Raw genomic sequence first — 20,300 nt, forward strand, 5'->3', positions numbered from 1 at the left:
TCAGACTATGAACTGACCATCATAACAGTAAAAATATATAAGCAGCTTATATATTACATTAGTAATAGCTTACTAATGTAACAGGATTAACTTTTGCTTATATATTCCTACTGTTATGATGGTCAGTTCTTAGTCTGACGAAGGGTGCTTGCACTCGAAAGCTCACGCCTTGAATAAATCTTTGTTGGCCTTAAAGGTGCTACTGGACTCAGATTTTATTGTGCTACTTCAGACCAACACGGCTACTCATTTGAATCTATTCAGAATGTTTATAGAACTCTCCTCCACCAAGCATACAAACAAAACACAATTTATTAGGGTCTTTTTCTTTTCTGAACGGCTTTCAAGTGGTTTCTTATTGCTTTTTGATTCAGGCTTGGCTAATCTAATCTTGCATGGATCAAAAATCAAGGCAAGTTTCTCAGCTAGAGTATAATTACCAGAGGCAGTTTACAACCCAGTGGGAAGAGTCTTTTGACTAGACCTCCCCAAACTGGGAGCCAAAGGCCACATATATATAATTTAAAAGGAAAACTTGACAACCAATGAGGAAAACCCTCATGTCAGCAACTAGCAAAGTATGTAGGGATGTTTAAAGTGATGCAATGTAAGTAGATCTTGAACTTTCAAAATCTGGCTTCCTTTCAGCTTGCCCACTGCACACTTAAAATGCAGTGCAAAGAGTGGTATGCAGAGCTATCCTTAGAAGTTAAGGAGGATGTAGTTTCTGTTAAGGATTGCCCTGTCAATCAACTAAAAGCTACTTTGGGCTCCACAAGCACCCATACCTTGAAGTCTCCACGCTGTAGCCAGGATACAAGAAAACTGAGTCACACTTGCCTGTGTCTGAAGCCGAGCAACTATCTCCTTCCGCGCTTTCATCACTGCTTCTAGCTTGCCAGAGACCATGATTGAGAGTCCCTGATCCTTTGCAAGAGACAGCTCCAGGTGGGCCCCCGTTCTCTGCATGATGTCTAAGCAGATTTTGGCCTGTTCCCCTTCTCCAAACTGATTCATGTCTTTGTACTTCCTCTCTTCTAGTGGCACATGGAACACCTGTTCAAGAAAGAGTAGTTTGTTCAGACAACATGTATAACATTGCTGTCCTTCAGCACAGCAGCTGAGACTGATACTATAATGAAGGCACCTAAGTACGAAATTGAGCATCAACTCCAGGCACAACATTAACACGATGAATAATGGAGCTTTCGGATTTCATCACAAAACAGATTAACTTTGCAGATTAGATTTTCTGAGGCAAAAAACTCTGTAATTAACAGAGGGTTAATACTGTAGCAGCTAATTTCAGGACTGCAGTGTCAATAACTCAAGAAGGCCACTAGATGAGAATTCCTAGCTCTACACCCACAGAATTCTCTGCAACTGCAAGGTCAGGCATATGCTGCCCTCCTCAAAGCAAAGGCCTTAGGCTGGCCCTGCTCATTCGTGGTTGCAGAGCTTTCTTCTTCACAACAAACATGTCAAGGATTACTGAAAAACAGCTGCCTTCTCAGCTTATACTAAAGGAGTCTCTTTTTAAGCGCCTGATATGAGTTTCACACAAAGAACAGAAAAATAAGGGAGGGGTGGGAGAAACGGGATGATAAGAATCCTCCTAGCACTGACCTGAGTGATGACAGAAGCCTTGATTGGTCGGATTTTGCTCCAGGCACCAGCTGGTTCCTGGGCAGGCTCCAAACATGCTGCTTTCTCAGGGAGAGGGGGGAAGGCATCCTTGTAAGTTGGAGGATCATTTTCTTCTTCAGCATTTAAAGCTGCAACTAGAGTATAGCAAGCAAGGAAACAAAGAAGGAATTCATGCATAGACAGTACTCCTCAGCCGTCAGTCTCCCCTGTTTTGTTGGGGTTTTTTTTTATTTTTAAAGCAAACTGATTTAGTGGTGGAAAAGTTACTTTACCTGAACACAGATCTATTACAGGAACTGTACTGAAATAATCTGTCTCTTTGCCAAGTCAACACTGGCCATTTCTATGTTTCAAGAGATACGGGAGGTTGCAGATATTGTAGAAATGTGGCTTATCTTGTGCTGAAAAACTACATCCGTTTATCTAATTCTGAATACAACAGAATGTGGATCCAAATATCCACACAATTGGGCCGTGCAAATAAATGAGGTTTTTCTCCTGAAAAACCAGAAAGAACCACTTTAAGATTTCCTGAAGTTAAGGGAAAGCAAGGCCTCATCATTACAGAATTACAGCTGCCAAATTACAACTCCTAGGATGCATTAATGGGATGGGGGAAAGAGAAAAGATAACAGCTGTGGGAGCTGGCCACTGAGCTCCAGTGGTTGGGAAGAAGCCAACAAGAGGTATTGCTACTTGACTCTTTTCCAACCTCTGTCCACAAAAGAAGGCAAGCAAGTGGCAGTGACCATTATATGGTGGTGGCAGCAGCAGCATTGCTTTCTCCTTTCTCTACTTACTGCACCAATCCCTGTCAGGGACAAAAGGCAGGCAAAGGAAGGGCAGCCCTGAAGTGGAAGCCTCCTCCCCACTCTGCAGGCCCATGACAATTAGCTATGAAGAAATGCCAGATGATCAGGGCAATCAACTCTAATGTCACAATGGCCTCCTCTGAAAGTTAATTCTAAAGCTCTTTATTGACATTGGCTACTGTGAAGCAGGCCACTACTGCTGAAGTGGCAAGCTATTTTCCTATTGGGAAAGACCAGCAGCTATAATACTAATCAATGACCCTTGCTTGTTCTGTTAATATTTTCTTAGGGGGGTAAGGCTGTCAGCAACCTCTGCATTTGCTTCCTATGTGACCCCACCAATATACTTTGGAAAAGGCAACATCTGTCTTATTAATCGGGTTGGAACCAAAGATACTCTTCTACTGGTGAACTGGCACTTGGGCTGTTGTGCATGTGGGAAGGGGATTTCTGCTGATTCCCTCCTCCCGCATTTTGCCTCATTAGAAAGAGAATTTCAGGGTGCTCACTGCCCTGATGCAGGAAATAAGAAAGCCCTGTTCCACAAGCTTTTCTTCACTGGTAGTACTCTAAAGCCAACTGTTTGGCTCAGTCTTAATGCAATTTCATCCTGCATCTATTTAGAATCCTGTAGTAAATAGGATTCCTTTGACCAACCGCCCCACAATCCTTACTGAACTCAGTTTACTACTGCCTGCCTCTAAGTTTACAACCCCTTACTTATTATGTTGTTCTGTGGTATGCTTAATAGGTTTTTATTCTTTACAGCAACAGAACCGCTGGATGGATAACGCAGAATATTTTCAATTCATTCACTCGGCCTTATATACTGCCCCTCCTCCCTGTGACGTCTTGGGGTGAAAGGGTGCAGCCCTTTAAGAACAATTTAAGACTTAAACAGTTAGGGCTGCTGCTCGAACAACGCGCCTTGTTTAAGCCCACCGTGGGAGTCAGAGGAGAATATTTCATCAGCATTTAGGTTGAAGTGCATGGCAGTGTGACAAGGCAGTGTAACATGCAACTAGCTTATCCCAGCCCCTTGGCTCCAAGCTAGAGCTTTCTATAAATCAATTGGTCCCACATTATTCTGTATGATCTTGGTCAGTGTTTCCCAGCCTGTAGGTCAGGACCCAAAAGTAGGCCATGAAGCCTCTGAAAGTGGGTCAAAGGGCAGCTCTCCCTAATGGTGGTTCTCTTCCCCAGAGATGAACTCCTACCTACATGAGGTTCATAGTCAGGGCAGTTGCACACGTTGTATGATGGGGAAGCGGGTTTTGTTGTTTCTCAAAGCATCTGATTGGGACACTATAGAAAATGGAATATTGGAATAGATGGGTCATAGTTTGACAAGACACAAAAAAATCCTTGGGCCAGCCCTGAAGTTGTCACTGTGGCAAGTAAATTTGGACTTGTGGGTTACCATACCAAAACTAAGAGCCACTGTTCTAGGCTGTACAGTAGGCTGTATGGAAAGTGAAAGCAAGGTACCACACAGAAGCTGACTGCAACCAACAGCTTGGCAAAGCTATTTACCCCTACTAAGGAACTGCAAAATGTATCAGTCTCGCACTGTCTAAAAGATGGAGAGAAGTGGTCAGAGCCAAACAATCTTCAAGTACTGAGAGGCACCAGAAGTAGTTATTAGAAACCATCTTCAACAATCTTACCTTTCACCTGCTGTTGAGCAAGCCCGCTGCGATGTTCAGCAAAACTTTCCTGGGTCAAAACTGCCACGGAGCTCATGGTCGATTTCCCACCCACACACAATCCGGGTATGCCACTAGCATCAGGAAAGAAAAGACACTGATAACAGCTACGGCAGTAGGTACGTGCGTGTGTGCCGGGGGGAGGGCTGCTTCAAAAAAAGTTAGGGAACAGCATACTAAGCTCAGTGGCACAATCAGACTCTTGCCTGACAGAAGAGCAATTCCCCTTGGTTGGACAGGCAAGAGGCACTACCACATCCAGGCCACAACAGACCTTTCCAAGGGCTGCAGGGATTATCACCGTACTCCTTGGAAGCAGCCTAGGAAAAGTCTATTGCATTCAGAGAACAGCTGCTCTGCACTGCCTTGGAAAGGAGGAGAGGTGTCTCCAACAGCACCGCAGCATGAATTTGGCCCACAAGATACAGAAGCAAGATGACTCTACCCACCCTACCCCCCAATAGTCTTGACAGGCAGCTATGACAGCACTTGCAATAACTTCCACACAGATAGCGAACACTAGTCTTACGTTTTCTAATGCACGAAGCAAAATGATAGTGTGTCACAGAGGAAATTTCTGCCTTGTAAAGTTCTCCCCTCTCACTGAATCTTCAGGGTGAACGGGGCTCTATGTACACAAAGGAGGAAGAGGAGAACTGGCTTCTATACTCTGGTTTTCTTTACCCCACGGAGTCTCCAAGTAGCTTATATTTCCCTTCCCTTTTGTTGTGTGTTGAGGCCTCCCACAGGAGGAGAAAGGCTGATCTTTATATCCCACTTTTTACTACCCCAAGGAATCTCAAATTGCCTTCCCTTCCTCTCCCCACAACAGGCACCCTGTGAGAGACATGGGGCTGAGAGCTTTGACAGAACTGCTCTGTGAAAATAGCTCTGACAGGACTGCGATGAACCCCAAGTCATGCAGCTGGACACATGTGGGGGAGCAGGAAATCAAGCCCAGATCTACAGATTGCCACTCTTAACCACTATACCAAGCAGGCTTTTTGTATTAAATTAGACAATGATTTGTCTAGAGACCATGACCTAGTCCAAGCAGCCAGTCACAGATCTGTCCGAGTACAACTGTCCAATTTCTTGAAAGGAGCCAATATTTGCTTTGGACAATTGGAAATAAAGGCTTTCTGAAAGGAAATCTAAATTCCCCAGTGATCATCGTTAATACACCTGCTTTCCAACACTGCTTTGATCAGATTACACAAAGATAACTTTCCAATATCCCACTAGAACAGCTGATGGCATGTTGTATGGAGGGTACTTATGGGTGCCACCCAATTCTTATAATTATGAGAGTAAGCCACTTTTGCTATATTATTATGCAACTCTTTCCTGTTCCCTCTTGCATTTTTCAGAGCTAATTAAGATTTCAAGAATCCACACACAATTTTCCCCCTCTGAAGTTGCACTCTCTTGTTTTCCTCCTACTTTGTTACTGCCTCATAGGCAGGTTTGTTCAGAAATAGGCTACCATGAAGACATATGTTTGTTATGATTGCTACCCTTTGTCAAAATAATAATTTACCGCTTTAAAGCAGTCTTAGGCAGAGATTCTAGCCAGCTATGCAGCCTTGTAGTTACAGACATTTTAGTACAACCCCTGATCTACAGGGTCGGCATTCAGCAAAGCAGTCCAAGCAATATCTTCAACAATAACTTTTTTGCTGCAGAATTCAAGCTATTGACAGAAAAGTGGTGTTCATACTGCAGCAACTGAAAGATACCCATTACAATTTTAACATTTCATGGCCCCCTAGCTCTGCCCTCATAAAATGCACAGGACAATCCACATTTCAAAGTGTGTGGTAAGCTATGCCGACCTCACTGATATTTTTGTCCTCAGCAAAGGGTAGTCAACCTGTAGTCCTCCAGATGTCCATGGACTACAATTCCCATGAGCCCCTGCCAGCATTTGCTGACAGGAGCTCATGGGAATTGTAGTCCACGAATATCTGGAGGACCACAGGTTGACTACCCCTGCAATACAGTATGACTAGGGTTGCCAGCTCTGGGTTGGAAAAGTCCTGGAGATTTTGGGGGCAGAGTCAGGGAGGGTGGGGGTTGGGGAGAGGAGGGACTTCAGTATGGAACAATACCACAGAGTCCTCCAAAGCATCCATGTTCTCCAGGGAAACTGATCCCTGTTGCTTGGAGATAAACTGTAATAGTGGAAGATCTCCAGGCCCCACCTGGCGGCTGGCAATCTTAAGCAAGCCTCACATCAGCTACAGCTTAAAAGTTACAGAGCCTCCAGGTATCGGAATAACAGATTCTAGAGGATCAGGCTCAAAAGGTCCTTAATCCCAAATCCTAAACTGGAAGGCACTTTCCAATGAGAGAGCAAGAAACATGCTTATTTGTTAGTAAATTCTAGCTAGAAACATGCTTATTTGTTAGTATATTCTAGCTAGAGATTATCTGAACAGTGGTAGGAAGGGGCCTGGAAATACTTAATAGGAACAAAAAAAGGTTGTTAATAGGAACAGAAAAAGATATCCACTAGAAACCTCCACTGGCTATTGTTTTCTATGAACATAGAGTGCCATGTCTCTCTCTATCTTTAGGGTGAAATCTTTTGCACTGAAAAACACAGCTAACACTAGTTCTGTTTTATCTGAAAATTATAGGGTATGTACAAGGACTGTTTCTCATTGGTGCAGTTCAGCCAGTTTGAATTCCTAAGGCTGGACTCTTGGATCCTGACAACTACTTGGCACATTTCCTAACTATTGCTCTGAGGTGATATGGGAACTGCAGGGATAGTTCTCAGCTCCTGCCCTTCAGATTAGGGGGAAGCTGATTCCATCCCCTTCTCCAGAGGTAGAGAGTCCCTGTCCGTTCCTAGAAAACGGAGAGGGCTCCATTTTTACATTAGCTAGACAGGAGTGAGAGGAGCCCACCTTCTTTGTCTTTGAGGAAGATTTGCAAATTCACCAAGGGTATATTTACAGAAGAGCCTCTTGTGGCACAGAGTGGTAAGGCAGCAACATGCAGTCTGAAAGCTCTGCCCATGAGGCTGGGAGTTCAATCCCAGCAGCCGGCTCAAGGTTGACTCAGCCTTCCATCCTTCCGAGGTCGGTAAAATGAATATCCAGCTTGCTGGGGGGGTAAACGGTAATGACTGGGGAAGGCACTGGCAAACCATGAAAACGCTGGAGGGCATCTCCCCAAGGGTCAGACATGACCCAGTGCTTGCACAGGGGATACCTTTACCTTTATATTTACAGAGCCCTAGGTTCTGAGGCCCCAGTTGAAAACACTGGCATGGCAGATAAAACCATGATATAACAAAGCTACTGAAGAATATTAAACACCATAACTGATGTGCACCTCAAAAACCTAATGGTCAAATGATACAGGGCCAAAAGCCCAACACAATTTTTTTAAAAACTTACCAGCTAAATGGTCAGTAGCCAGAAAGTCCGTCCTGTGAGTCGTCTGTTTGTCAGCCTGCCAGCTTCTGCTTTTAAGAAGAGAGAAGTGGGGAAAAGTTACTCAGTTCTAAGGGAAAGCTCAAAGTTCCATTTATATAGTATGATGATGAAGAAATATGATAATGATTTCACTGCCTTAAGAGTTCCACAGATAAACCTGAACGCCACGTTTAAGTTATTATTCATAAATAGCCAACTTTTAAGTGAAACCTACAAGGCAGTTTAAAATGAAAGCCAGTAAATATGAATTGGAAATCAACATACAGAAGAGAAGTCGTAATTCAACCCAGTTCCAGCTTTTATAGCTGAAAGAACTGACATTATTTATTATTTTTATTTTAAATCAAAGCCTTTCCAAATGGGTCAACAATGCAGATCTAGTAAACCTACTTTAAGAGGACACCCTATATACAGGAATGAGGCACCATGACAAATGCACTGAATGGATATGCAGATGCTGTTTGTATTGTTAACTGCGGCAGCTTAAACTGTTGAAGAGACAACCTTTGGTTTAGTTTTACAGGGCTGCTTGCTCAGTATCCTTACCTGACCACCCAATATTCTTAGAATGTACTTAAATTTTGGTTAAGCAAGATTCCCGTTTATATGGCATATCCCTTACAGAATAATATATAATTACTGTATCTTATCAGAGATATCAGTGTTAAGAAGCAATCATTTTCACAAATCCCAGGTCATATTTTCTTAGTAAGTTCTGTTGCAACAAGATATTTCCTATGTTGTTTGCTTGGCTATTCTTTGCACAAAACTAAATAGTACTAAGTTGAGAAATGGCAGATTAAGAGCAGATGTAGAATATGAATTTGAAATTTCGAGACTGTAAAAGCATCCCCATCTGTGCAATGCAGGGAGTTGGAAAAGCCAACCAACTTAAAAAAACCCTCTGCCAATAAAACTGACATCAGTCATAAGATAGGAATGTGCTGGACCTGGGTGAAACAGGCACTTCCTTACAATCAGAGGCGATGCACAGTTTTGTGAAGTCAGCTCCTGGCAATTCTAGGCTCAGACAGACACACATACAAACAATGCATGACTTGTACATGTGCCAGCCATCTTGAACATTCTATATGCTTCTGTAGCAGAGATGAGTTCCCATCCTAAGAGACTTCTATGATGTTTTTTTTTTTTTTACTTTTTTGCAGACTACAAATAGATAGGTAACCTATGGATTCCCCAAGTAATGTTTCTCCACACAGTCCTAAACAGTAAACAATCTGAACATTTCAGTCTGTAATGAAGTGGGTATCAGAGAAGCAACAAGCGCACTGCGTTACACTTTTCCTAATTCATTTCAACCATTAAAAAATAATTTAAGGCAATGCCCACTGGACAAGGATCAACAGCAATTTGCAATTAGTACCAGTTGTCCAAGTGCTCTTCTGTACTATTACAGACACTGACCTATGATGAAAGCTAAAAGTTCCACTGTACCTGATCCGGGACCACACTAAAGAACTGCAGATTCTCTGGCCTAGACTTAGCCATCTTTTTGCAGGTAGGTGCAAGTTAATATTGCCTGTGCTTCACTTCACCATGAAGGCTAAGCTCAAGTCAAGGTGTTGGGTGCTATAACCCAAATTCAAGCCTACCTGAAAGGAATGTAACTTCCAGCTGCTGCTGGTTTCATTGCGCCCATAAAAGCTGCATGGATTTGCATGGCAGTCAACACCAGAGACTCAGGGCTATTTATGATGGACAAAAAACCCCTGCTGCGGTGAGTTACTGCTTCATCACTGACACGGGAAATAAGGCCTTCTAGAGTTCATGCCAGGTCAGAAGTGGAAAGCACTTGTAAACTGCCAAGGAGTATCTAGTTTACTTGCAATGATATATGGAAACTCTTATTAGGCAAGGACAAGCTTAACAAAAGTTCAAAATGAACCCACTAATTTACAAACCTTTTCTTGTAACAAAATTTATATGAAACACCACACCAACACTTGGGAGGAAACACATGTGAAGAATGAGAAAGTGGCAAAGGGGGAAGAAAAGACACTGCAATGAAGCAGGACCAACACAGTTGGTCAATCTGGGTCACGCATCATCATGCTTCCCATCCTTCTCACTTGGCTTTAAGTACCTGGGCTCTGAGGTCATTTCACAGCTCCTCTCCACTTGCCACTATTAAATCCTCTCTTACTTCAGCACACTATGACATGAAGCAGGAAGCTGAGGCACAAACAATTCAAATCCAAGAAGTAAATGGATTTATCTTACAGATGGCTCTCCAGTTTGAGGGTGTAGACCAGTGCTACCTGACAGATAGGCCCTGACCCACAGGTGAGTTGTGGAAGTGGGCCCTAAGCTTTTTGCACAGTGGGGAAAAAAGTCTAAGAGCAGAAAGAAGTACAAGTTACAAGTACCCATGATATAGACAGGAAAAGAATAGCTGCATCAAAGGGAGGACATTCCTACTAAAAGATTTCTCAGAAAAAAACAAAATCTAACTGTGGTGACCAGATAATACAAATATATACAAGGATCATGAATGAGATCTACTCCACAAGATACTGCATAATGCACATTTTGTAGGAGCTAAGAGGGAAGTATTTATGTACAATCCTTACATCCCAGTCTTTTCCCCCTTACAAGGGCTGCCAAGGCAGCTAAAAATTGAAAACATCCATGATAAAATACATTATAAATCCATTAAAATAATGACCCCTTGCCAATCACACCATTTGCCAAATGTAGGAGGGGCATAAAATAGAGCTAAAATACTTACATAACTGTTAAAATGCATACAAATAAAATATTAGTTAGGGATGAAGGACCTTTAAGGGAATGCCAAAACATAACAAAATTCTTCACCCACTGGCAGAAGATGGGATCAGATTAACCTCCCTGGAAAGAGAGCTGTAGCATCAAAACCAAGAAAGCCTTCTCCCACATTACTACCTGCCTCAATTCTCAGCAGATGGGGTGCCCAAAACAGAGCCTCTGAAGAGGGCCATAATGGTCAGGCAGATTCATAAGAGACTAGCAGTCCTTCAGGTATGTTGGAGGTGAAAATTAGCACCTTGAATTGTGCTCAGAAACAAACTGCAAGTCAGTGTAGGTGGACCAAAACTGAAGTAATATGGTTGCTACGAGCTATGATAGTAGCAAACTGATATTCAGCAAGGTGAAGATAAAGAATTAAAACATGATATGCAAAAAAGGTGAAAGAATACTGTGGCCCATTCCGCACAGGTTTATTGTAGCAGGAGTGTGGCAAATTGTAATCGCTACTAAAATGCAGTTATGCACAACGACGTACACAATCTGTCACACTTCTGAAACCGATCGGCAAAAAGCGCTTCATTGTAGCGCTTCCAGGGAAATCCCAAAAAGTGGATTCACCCTCTGGAAAGCACTACACTCTTGCAACCAATCTGCAACACTAGCGAAAAAGTTCTGTGCGTTACCATTGTTGCGGTTTCAGCAAAGTCCCTCTCCCTGGCTCTCTCCTCTGATCTTCCGGCAAAGCGATCGCCATTTTTTCTCTTGGAGCGAGCGGAGAGCAATGAACCGGCAAGCCTTCATTCACCCAGTGAAGCTTCTCCGGCTGCAGTCCCTCCACAGAGCTGCTTTAAAGCTCGCCTCAAGTCACCAAGCACAACATAGCCCCGTTGGTAAGTTCCCTTTATTTTTGGCCGAAAATCACGCCCGTGCACGGGGGGGGGGTTCACTCGGGGGAGCGTGGCAACGATGAATCGCCAGCTCATACACCACCTGCCAGCTAGATGGGTCTCTCCGTTGTAACGAATCAACACAGATTGTGTGTGTTTTTTTAAAAACCTGTCTTAAAGGGAAAGGGGCTTTTCGGGAGCATGATAACGGCCGGCCATTGGCTGTTTGTTTGAGTGACGGCCAAGGGCGGGACAAAGCACAGGAAAATTCGCTTCCTGGCTAGCGATTTTTGGCAAGACCGGAAACCTGTGGGAAATGATTGCAACGCTACTGAATTCAACTACAAAGGCAGGTATGCATAACGCCGAATTCCACTATTTTAAATTCCGGAATTGCTTACTGTAAACAATTGGCCACATTGATTCTTGTGCGGAATGGGCCTGTGTATTTATTTAAAACATTTCTATGCCACTTTCCCACCCAAACAGGGTCCACAAGGAGATGATACAGAGGCAGTTGTTCTAACTGGAGAAACAGCTTTTTCAGAAGTTTATACAACAACACTGTTGTCTCAAATACTATTCTACTTTGCAGAAGCCAGAAAAAATGCAGCAAAGTTTTGAGGAGAAATGTACTCTACACTGGGCTATATCAAATTATTGAAAGTTTTGGGGCTACAAACTCACCACTTTCAATTGAAGAGCTTTTCTGTTGATATAAATGCAGGAAACAGGGCAGTGGTAATTGCTCTCAGACATTCCCATCCCACTGATGGCTCTCCCAGGTTCCCTGTATTTAAAGCTTGGTTATAACAAATGCCTCTAGCCAGCATAGAACAAAGGGCCATCTTACATCCGGGCAAGAACGTGACGCCTAGGAGTAAATAGAGACTTGGTGATGCCAAATGCTAGATGGGATCTCTCCTTAAACAAAAATTATTGCATGGTGAAAACATGACTATTTCGGCAAGACAGAAACCTGGTAGATGATCCAAGAAGCCTATTTGGATGAACAGAGAAGAGGAGCAAAGGAAGAAAAAGGAAATGTTCTGGAGGGGAGGACAGACCTCTAAAGAAGAGTATCTGCAGGTTACAAGGCACTGTAGGTCAGCCATCAGAGATGCCAAAGCTGGGAGTGAACGAAGACTGGCCAGGGAAGCCCCATTATAACAAGAAAATCTTCAGATAGGTTAGGAGCAAGCATCTAGGAGGTAATAGGCTCACTGTTAGATGAATACAGAGAGACTATGGCAAACAAAGAACAGAAAGGCCCAGTGCCTATTTTGCCTCTGTTTTCCCAGAATAATATGGACACATCTAAGGATGGTATTAGGCAAGATATCATGTCTGCATGGTGATTTGACATAGAGAGGCTGTCAAGAGACATCTGACTGCACTGGATGGTGCGCACCCAAAAGTGCTCAAAGAAACTTCTGGAGAGCGTACAGAACCGTTGTCTTCATGACTTCTTGGACGATTAGAGATGTGCCAGAAGACTGAAGGAGACTGAATATTATCCCAATTATCAAAAACTGGATAGATGACCCAGGAAACTATAGGCCAGTGAGTCTGACCTCAGTTACAGAGACCATAATGGAGTGATTTGCGAACATCTGAAGGCCAATTTGTTGACTGGGGAAGCCAGCAAGGATTTGTTTCCAACAAATCCTGCTTTCCAACCTGGCTTCTTTCTTTGACAGAGTGGTGGAAACTCAACTGATGTTGTTTATTTGGATTTCAACTGGGTTTTTGACAAGGTTCCCCGTTATGTTCTGATGAGTAAACTAGAGGACTGCAGACTGGATTTTTGGGTTAGGTTAGGTTGGGTTAGGTGGATAGGGAACTGTTTCGAAAACCACACCTGAAGAGTGGTTGTCAATGACATTTCGTCAGATCGGAGGGAGATGAGCAGTGGGGTGCCACAGGGCTTGGTAATTTTCAATATTTTTATCAGTGATCTGGATGAGGGGATGGAGGGACTACTCATTAAATTTGCAAATGACACCAAATTGGAATGAGTAGCGAACACTCCAGAACATATAGAGTTCAATGAAATCTGAACATGCAGTAAAGTGAGCAAATAATGCAATTCGATAAGGAGAAGTGCAAAGTTCTACATCTGGGTAACAAAAAGGCATGTATACTGGATGGGACAATCACTTTTAGGTAGCAGTGTGTGTGTGAACAAGATCTTGGGGTACTTGTGGACTTAAGCTAAATATGAGCAGACAGTGTGATGTGGCAGTAAAGGAGGCAAATGCAGCCTTGGGCTGTATCAACAGAGGGATCACATCAAAACCACAAGATGTCATAGTCCTGCTGTTTACTATGTTGGTCAGACTGCACCTGGAGTAATGTGTGCAGTTCTGGAGGTGGCACTTCAAAAAGAATTCGGACAAAACTTGAGAAGGTGCAGAGGAGAGTGATGTGGATGATCCATGGCCTGGGGACCAAGCCCTATGATGAAAGGCTGAGAGACTTGGGAATGTTCATCCTGGAGGAGTTTAAGAGGGGACATGATTGCTCTTTTTAAGCATTTGAAGGGTTGTTACTTAGAGAATGGGAAGGAGCAGTTCCTGTAGGTAGCAGAGGATATAACGTTTTCAACAAGTTTCAATCAGGCATTGGGGCAGGGTGAGCCAAAGTAAAGGAAAATGATGCAATCTGGAGGGCTAAAAGTAAAAAGCACAATTCTGAAAAAAACAGAGGATATAGCATTTGATGGCGGTCCAATTCTGGCAACTACTTGCATTTAATATGCATATAAAGAAAGAGACAGCTGATAATAAAGTTCGATAAAATTGGTCAACTGTACATTTCACAATTTTGCAAGACTATTCCAACTGATCAATATCTCCATTCTTGATCCTTGATTCTAAAATAACACATTCAGAGCCTATCTTCATGGGTGTGGAGAGACTGCCCCGCCCGCACAGAACCACTATGAATGAAAATTCATGGCAGTGAAGAAAACTTCTCTCTGAGATGAAGCTGTGCACCAAATTCTAGGTTATTATGTTACAAATGGAATCCAGTGACAGAAAACATCAACACTCTTAAGGTCCAAACAGTGTCACTGTCATTGTCAGGGGTGTTGGCAAGAGTCCTGGGAATAAGAAAATTGAATTAATTTTTGGAATGAATGGTGGGTTGGTGCTGAGAAGTATGTTATCCTGGCAGAAAAAAACATGATGCTTTTGTTTATATAAAGAACATCCAGACCAAGGAAAATCTACAGCAGTGGTCCCCAATCTTTTTGAGCTGGTGAGCACACTTAGAATTCTGACATAGCATGACGAGCACAGCAAGAAAATGGCTGCTGCAGGAGGTGGAACTAGTCCCATCTGCCACAGCTTAACTTCAGTAACACCATGCAGATCTTTGTACTGAGGTAGCAGCTACTGACAAAACAACCTTTCAAAAAATCCGTACAGCCAATCAAATGACCAACAGTCAATCAGAAGCCACCACCAACTTTATAAAAGTGACACCAGAAAAGGTGACAGTGGGCACAATGGTACCCACAGGAACCATGCTGGGGACTCCTGATCTACAGGCTGACAGAATACCAAGGAAGAAAACCATCTTATATCACCATCCTAAGTGGTTTAAACTGCACCTTAAAAATGCCTGATAAAACTGTTAAAATCCCATGTGGTGAACCTATGAATTGTCAAGCAGTTCAAGAGATTCCACATTAAGAAAGCAATTTAACATGTGGATATTGGGGAAAACATTTACCCTACTTAACTCCAAGAATGGATGGAATCCCTACAAGGCTGGTATTTCAAAGAATTGGCACCAAGTCTATTCTCAAGACCAGACTGCAAGAAATCCAAAGACACTTCCACTTGCAACTTACTTAGACCTAATGACCTAGAAGAGTACCAGGATGCAAAACCTCACAGTAAGTGTTGGAAAAGCTTCTTGTGAATAACCGAGCTCAGGGGTCCCTAACCTTTTTTAAGCTTGCAGGCATCTTTTGTGTTCTGACATGGCATCGCAGGCACAGCAACAAAATGGCAGCCTGCCACAGGATGTGAAGCCAGCCACAACATGATTACGGCTGGTTACACACAGTGATAATTCTTGTACTGTGGCAGAAGATGCTGCCAAAGCAACCTTTTTAAAAATCTGCACAACTAGTCAAACCTCCAATAGCTAATCTGAAACACTGCTGGGCAAAAAACCTTCCCTGGCTCCCTTACTTCCTAAAAACTCTTGGCAGGCAACAAATGCTTGTCAGCAGGTGCCATCACACTCACAGACACCATGCTATAGCACATCAACAGCAGCAGGTCTGGCTCAGGGTCATCAAGAGGCACCTCTCAGTTGGGTCACAGAAGCCCAAAGACTCTCCCTGGTAAGTTTGGGAGGTGTTCTCCTAACTACAGCAGACATCCCATATCTGAAACATCAGATAATTTGCTGTGTTTAGGGATTCAGCTTTCATAGGTAGAGTAGCAAGCACACATTCTATTCTCAAAAGCTTATGATAGCTTCACTGGTCAGTTCATTATTGGGGGTCAAGAAAACAGAACATTAGACTTGCCATGGAAGGTCCTTCTATCTGAGAAAGAGGAGAATATTCTGCTATGCTTGGGTACTACTTCTCCCATAATTTCCACAGGCAGGAAATAGGTTGCCCTTTCAGTCTCTGAATGGGAAGAATTACCTGACCCCTAAGTTCGGAAACTTTGGCAGTTGTTCAGATTCCACAAAATGTGCCTAAACAACACACTTGGCAGAGATAACAGATGGAACTAAAACCCAAAAGAACTTGTTAAGTACAGTCTCCAAACAGCGACAACAGTCTAGCACAAAGCAAAGACATTTTAAAAAGTACAATGCAATGTATGCACAGTACGAACAGATAATTAGCAGCCTCTGGGTAGGTGGTTGAAAAAGCCTCCTGGAGATGAGCACAGAAATAATAAGAGAACCCCCATAAAACTGTGGGTGTGTCCAGGATATTCTTTTTTCTTGAATAATATAAAGCTTCATAGGAAGACCAATCTTTGTTGGTCTTAAAGGTGCTACTGGACTCTGATTTTATTGTATACCAAGCCTGTTCAAGATAACATTGAAATAAGAATTGGAAACAAAGATCCCTGGTCCCGAAACTGGCTACTAATAATCAACCTGGGAAGCAGGGGGCAAGCCAATATCCAGGGTCCTGGATTGGAAATTTCTGTTCCCTGAGGTAAATTAAGTGTCTCAGGGGCTTCTTCCTTCTTGGAATCTTTAGGCTGCTCTGATTTGGCCAAAGAGAGATGGAGAATGTTTAAGGCTCTGCAAAGAAGTTTTCTGCCATTCGATCAGCAGTAGTTACTGCTGTGATTATGCAAGTGGAGGTCAACACAAGCAGAAAGGACAGAAGATGAAGGGTATTATTTAAGAGTGTTTATAGAAGGGAAGAGACAAGAACAGTAAACAAGGGAGCCCAACAACCTGAAAAATTCTGTGAGGAAAAGCAACCCAAATTTTCCAAGATCTTGCTTCTTCTGCAAAAAATACCTAGCTCAAGAGAGCAGGGCAACTGCTCCCCTTCATAGACAGAAAAGAAGAACCTATTCCCTTCCTTCAGGGATTACAAGAGATGGGAGTACCCAAACACACAGCAGGAAGTCCGCCTCTCTTCAAAAGAGAACATTTAATCTCAAATGCACCTAAGCATGGCCAAAAATTCAAAGCATTCAGATGGAATGATATAAAACATGAAATAACCTATAAAGATAGATTTAATTACTAATTAAATTCATGTAAATCATTCTTAGAAACACAGTACTTCTAGAAATTCTGAAGCCACAGGGAAAATAATTTCCCATAAACACAGGAATACAGGGGGCAAACAAATATTTGAAGTACTTTTTTGACAGATCTAAACTTATTTTATTGCTGTAACACCATGTGATAATCTAGCTAGTATACACCGTTGGTCTATTTGTCAAATTTATGTAATTTAGAAGTATAAATATAACATACAAACCCCACACAGATGATTGCATAAACACTACTGCACAATTTCAGTGGTACTTTCATAACAGAGTATCTTTGTTTCACTCACGGCGTATGAGAACAGAAACGTAATATGCATATGACCTTCCAATGCTGTGGAGTAAAAGAGGCTCCCAGAGTCAGATGATACAGGTAATAGAAATCTATATCCTACCATTGTTGCACTAACATTTATCCTTCTGAGTATTCCTCAGCATCATTCTGTGACCACAAAAGACACTGCTGGGAGTCAGTGGACCCTTCACTGAGAAAGAACATAGTTACATGGGAAAGGCACAATGAAGAAGAAAAACTGGAAACGTTTTCCTTCTCTCTTCTGTCAATGCAAGGGCATTAGGACACACAGGATGAGCAAAAAAACTGCCTGTGTGAAGAAAGGAATAGTGGGTAATAATGGTAAAGACCTTCAAATTTACCTTGCACTGGATTTACTATGCTGTTGGGAAAGGCATTAAGTGGTTATAGTGTCAGAAAGTCAGCATAAGGAATGCTAGACTACCATTTGAAAGAACTAGGCTCAAATCCCCACTCTACAATGAAAGCTCACTGGTTGACTTAAGGGCAGTTTCGCTCTCCCTCTCAACGTAACCTACCTAATAGGGTTGATACCTAATAGTGTTGCTATGAGGAAAAAATGGAAGACGAGAAATGGAAGCTAATGAGCTGCTTGGAGTCCCCATTGGGGAGAAAAGCAGGGTATTCATATACAGACAAAAGAGACCTGGGTTCAAATCCCTTCTTGCCATATAACCTAATGGGCAACCTTGGACCAATCACTCAGTCTCCCCTAAACCACAGGATTACTGAGAGGATAAAACTGAAAGTAAACACTATGTATGTCACCTGTGCTTCTTGGAGGAAACGCTGGATAAAAGAGTACTACATAGATACAATGGGGTACAACCCCCCCCCCTGCACGTTGAATGACTGCAGCATCAAAGCCCTCAAAAAGGAAGTTGGAAGCAACATTTCATTTGAATGTCTGGCCCCATAAAAGTGGGGAAAACAGCTACTATAACACTTACATAACCTCACATTCTTAAGGGAAAACTGAATAATCCAGAGGCTTTAACAAACTTTTCAAAATGCCCTCCAGCCACCAACAGACTTGTATGCTTTCTATAACGTTGTGCATGTTGGAAAATAAGGTATGCATGCACACATGTACAGCCACGATTTGAATTTTCAGTAAGATCAGCATTTTCACAGAGCAAAGGTGAATCATGTGCCATTTTAATCTATTTCAATTTAAATGGTTTGTGGTTCTGCTAATAGAAGCCATTATATATAATTAAAAGTCCTGCAAAAGGGTCTGAAACGGCACACATAAACACTTCGATATCCTGCTGATTACCACAAGGTCAAACACAATGAGGCTTTCCAATCACCAACTGTTTGCTCGCCACAAAACCTAGACACAAGAACACACTTCTCACCAGCAGGCTCACATCAAGGCAATTTAAAAGCTTAACTGCAATATTCTCTGGGTGCTCTATGGCAATGGTTCTCAGACATGGTCTGTGGAAAAATATTAAAGCAAGACCTGAAAGGAAATGTACTCTAAAACGAAAGACTGGCTTTGTTAAAGAGATTGCAGTGCATTTTATTCCCTCACTCTCTACATTTACTATTGTAATCATTGCTGCCTTGCTTTCACAGACTACTGATATAGTTTCTTATAATCCTAACTCAGACAAGGGAGCTTTCATCTATCTATCCATCCTCTGGAATAATTTCCACTGCAGGCTAACCTTTAAAATGTTATTTGCTACTCTTTTTGTTGTTGCTGCAAAGATTTGAAAAACTTAACAGTTTTTCAAAACAAATTCCCCAAACATACATATGAAAATATAATTTAGATTGTGAACTCCTGCAGAAAGGAGCTGCATTTATTTTGTTTATGATAATCTCTAATGTGCCCTGCACATCAATGCCACAACAATAAAGACAGTCCTAAAAGCATATATAGCTGCACTACATGACTAAACAAATCTCATACAATCATCTGATAGAAACTCCCAAAATGGGTAAATTTAGGCTTGAACAGGACTACTTCAGATGTCAAGTAATAAAGGCTCAACATACAATAACCTCCTGCTTAATAGCAGATTAAAAAAAACAGGGGAAGGTGTTCAGGAATTTTTTCCTGTATGGAGGACGAACTAGATGTGATCCTTGTAACTGCTATGAGGACCCCATGTGAGGACCTGGCCGGTGCTCCTGTTCCTCCCCATTGCCTTTTCAAGTGCCAAAACAGCTGTAGAGAATAGGAGCTGCAGCTGTTTCAGCACTTGATAAAGTGCAGGGGGGGCAGAAGAGCCCATCAACCAGCTGCACTATGAGCCCAATCATCACACTGTTTTTAAACAGAACAAAACCAGAGTCCAGTGGTACCTTTAAGACCAACAAAGTTTTATTCAAGGCCTTACCCTTTAGAGTGCAAGCACTCTTACTCACTTCTGCTACTTCAGACCAACATGGCTACCCACTTGAATCTACAGTTTTCAAAAACAATTTTCAAAGGTGGTGACCTTCTCGTGGCCCTGTTTGGCCTGCAGTCAAATCATGACCCGTAAAGGTACCATTCAGGCACCACTTTACAATCCTGATTGCCATGTGAAAGGATGAGGCCTCTGTCACCGTCTTACCAATTACACCATCATTAAAATGTTCTTTCCTTTTTGATATACCTACCTCTGAACTGCTCCCACCTGTTTTTTGAAAACATTTACAACTAGTCACTGTTGGGTACATCAAAGCTTACTATATGAGAGCTCCAAGGCAGCACAACCAAGTCACCTGCTCTGCCTTTTCCTCAACAGTTAACTTTTTTCCTGAGCTCCAAGCAAGTGAAGCGGTGATGGGAAAATGAAAGCAGAGGATTAAGAGGTTCTGGGAGATTTGTGGGCTGAGGAGGAACAATAGGTTGGCTTACATTAGCAGAAGAACCTATGAGGTAGCTTCTAGGGAGCAGAGGACAGAGATGCAAAGGTAAGCTATGTTCAGCAACTGGAAGCCATTAGGGTCAAATCC

The 20,300-nt window shown here is 42.5% G+C and overlaps 1 protein-coding gene across 5 annotated transcripts in view; it reads right to left on the reverse strand.

Moving 5' to 3' along the window:
• Positions 1-20,300, reverse strand: part of HDLBP (high density lipoprotein binding protein) — a 62,044-nt gene that overhangs the window by 26,521 nt on the left and 15,223 nt on the right. For 3 of the 5 annotated variants that reach the window (XM_077349024.1, XM_077349025.1, XM_077349029.1), the window contains exons 2-5: positions 7,576-7,640; positions 4,127-4,239; positions 1,627-1,781; positions 841-1,056 (exon numbers count right to left, since the gene is read on the reverse strand). In XM_077349024.1, the coding sequence (XP_077205139.1) occupies positions 841-1,056; positions 1,627-1,781; positions 4,127-4,202 (447 nt within the window). In that variant the 5' untranslated portion in view covers positions 4,203-4,239; positions 7,576-7,640. Of the gene's footprint in view, positions 1-840; positions 1,057-1,626; positions 1,782-4,126; positions 4,240-7,575; positions 7,644-20,300 lie in introns of all 5 variants that reach the window. The other 2 variants (XM_077349026.1, XM_077349027.1) reach the window with 1 other exon arrangement.

This window comes from Paroedura picta, chromosome 8, assembly GCF_049243985.1.
Source record: "Paroedura picta isolate Pp20150507F chromosome 8, Ppicta_v3.0, whole genome shotgun sequence".
Lineage (NCBI taxonomy): Eukaryota > Metazoa > Chordata > Lepidosauria > Squamata > Gekkonidae > Paroedura > Paroedura picta.